General features: G+C 52.9%; 1 protein-coding gene across 1 annotated transcript; it reads left to right on the forward strand.

Annotated features, from left to right (window-relative positions):
- The first annotated feature begins 536 nt into the window (after positions 1 to 536).
- Positions 537 to 1,502, forward strand: LOC113942188 (hydrocephalus-inducing protein homolog). The gene is made up of 2 exons (XM_027633327.1): positions 537 to 661; positions 1,145 to 1,502. Exons 1-2 carry the CDS (start codon positions 623 to 625, stop codon positions 1,370 to 1,372), a joined length of 267 nt encoding a protein of 88 aa, XP_027489128.1. The 5' UTR covers positions 537 to 622; the 3' UTR covers positions 1,373 to 1,502.
- The last annotated feature ends 329 nt before the right edge of the window (positions 1,503 to 1,831 follow it).

Below are 1,831 nucleotides of genomic sequence, written 5' to 3' on the forward strand. Positions count from 1 at the left end.
ATGATAAGGGGTTGGAATGGCCCTTAAAGATCATCTAGTCCCAAACCCCCCTGCCATGGGCAGAGACACCTTCCACTAGCCCAGGTTGCTCCAAGCCCCGTCCAACCTGGCCTTGAACACTGCAAGGGATGGGGCAGCCACAACTTCCCTGGGCAACCTGTGCCAGGGTCTCACCACCCCCACCGGGAAGAATTTCTTTTGTTTATCTAACCTAAATTTCCCCTTTTTCAATTTGTCCCCATTACTCCTTGTCCTACGGAACATTACTCCTTTCACTACGGAAATCATGTTTTAAACTCAGTATTGCTTTTTCAGGGTGCAAACTGGTGGCTAAATGGGAAACAAGCCCAAGGGGTGGGTTAGAAATTGGAAGCCAGCCCCAAGGCATATCACCTGAGGGAAGAGAAGGGTCCATCTCTTCCCCCGGAGCATCAGGAGCTGGTCTCACCCATCTCGGAGTCCGGGACTAGCATTGAGGCAGCCTGGAAAAAGCAGGATAAGAGAGTAAGAATTACTCTACTGAAATGGAAATCTCTCCCCAGGCCGTGAGAGCAGGCTGCCCCTGCACCTCACAGGGGAAGGCCTCGGGCCCTGCCTCCGTTTCAAGTTTGCGGAACTGGACATGGGGGGAGTTTTGGTTGGAGAAGCCTACAGCTACGAGGTGAGCAGCAGGGGCTGGGCTAGATCCTGATGGCTCCTGGGGCAGAGGGGAGCCTGGTGGACCTGTGGAATTTCTGGCAACTTGGGCAGTTGTGAGCAGGGAATATTTGACATACTAGTCAAATCTGGGGAATTTCACAGAATCTGGGTCCTTTTCCGGGATTTGAAAGGTGTTGTCTGTGGTTCACAAAACCCCAATTCCTGCTTTTTGGCAACCTCCCTTGGAGATCAGCTGGGATGCTTTCTGCAAAACAGCCACTCAACACATGAAAGCAACACTGGGTCAAAAAGCTGAAGTGTTCAGAGGCTTCTGTTCCAGCCTCAGACTCAAGGCACCTGTTGTCCTGTTTTGGCTTCTGCCACGTAGCAGCACAGAGCATCTTCTGCCTTTCCAGGGGTTAATAATTTATTAGAAAGCAGCTCAGCCTTCTGTAAGAAAGGAAGGTTGCTCATGTATTTCCATTTTGCTTTCTTGCTGCTGCAGGCAATCCTGGTTAACACAGGAGCTATCAACGCTCCCTTCAAACTCATCCCTCCAACCACAGCCCACGGCTCCTGCTTCACCTTTCAGCCCCAGCAGGGCATCGTTCCACGCAATGGGATCCTGCCCATCCAGATCTTCTTCAGTTCCAGCACCCTGGGGGAGTTCGAGGAAGAGTTCCATTTCAATGTGGCTGAATGCCCTAAGCCTGTGACCTTGACTATCAGGTGAGGAAGGCTCTGGGAGCTTGGTGGACACATCTGTAGCTGTCTCTGAGTAATCATCTCTCACCTGCCTCATTTGGTGGTGGAGCAGAGAAAAAAGGTGTTGCTTGAGGTCTTAGTCTTGGCTCTGATGTTGGCATCCCCTTAGTGTGGGGGTGCCTTCTGCCCAGTGCAGGTACCCAGGAGCTGGAGTGACTCCTTCCTGCAGGGACTTCCTTCCGTTTTGGCCGTGCCAGGCAGTGGGAAGGCATCAGCTCTGGGCAGTTGCTGGTCTGGGATGTCCCCTATGAACACCCAGGGCTTTGGAGATGGGCCAGCCTGGGTGACTCTGCAGCCAGAAGAAGTGGTTCTAAAATCCTCTGTTAATGATCCGTGCCAAAGGGGCAGCAGCAGCCTCACATCATCCCTCATGCCCGTGCACAGGCACAGGCTGTGCTCCTGAGTCCTGTGCAGGGAGTGCTCTGGG

This window comes from Corapipo altera, unplaced genomic scaffold (assembly GCF_003945725.1).
Source record: "Corapipo altera isolate COAL_440 unplaced genomic scaffold, ASM394572v1 60037, whole genome shotgun sequence".
Taxonomy (NCBI): domain Eukaryota; kingdom Metazoa; phylum Chordata; class Aves; order Passeriformes; family Pipridae; genus Corapipo; species Corapipo altera.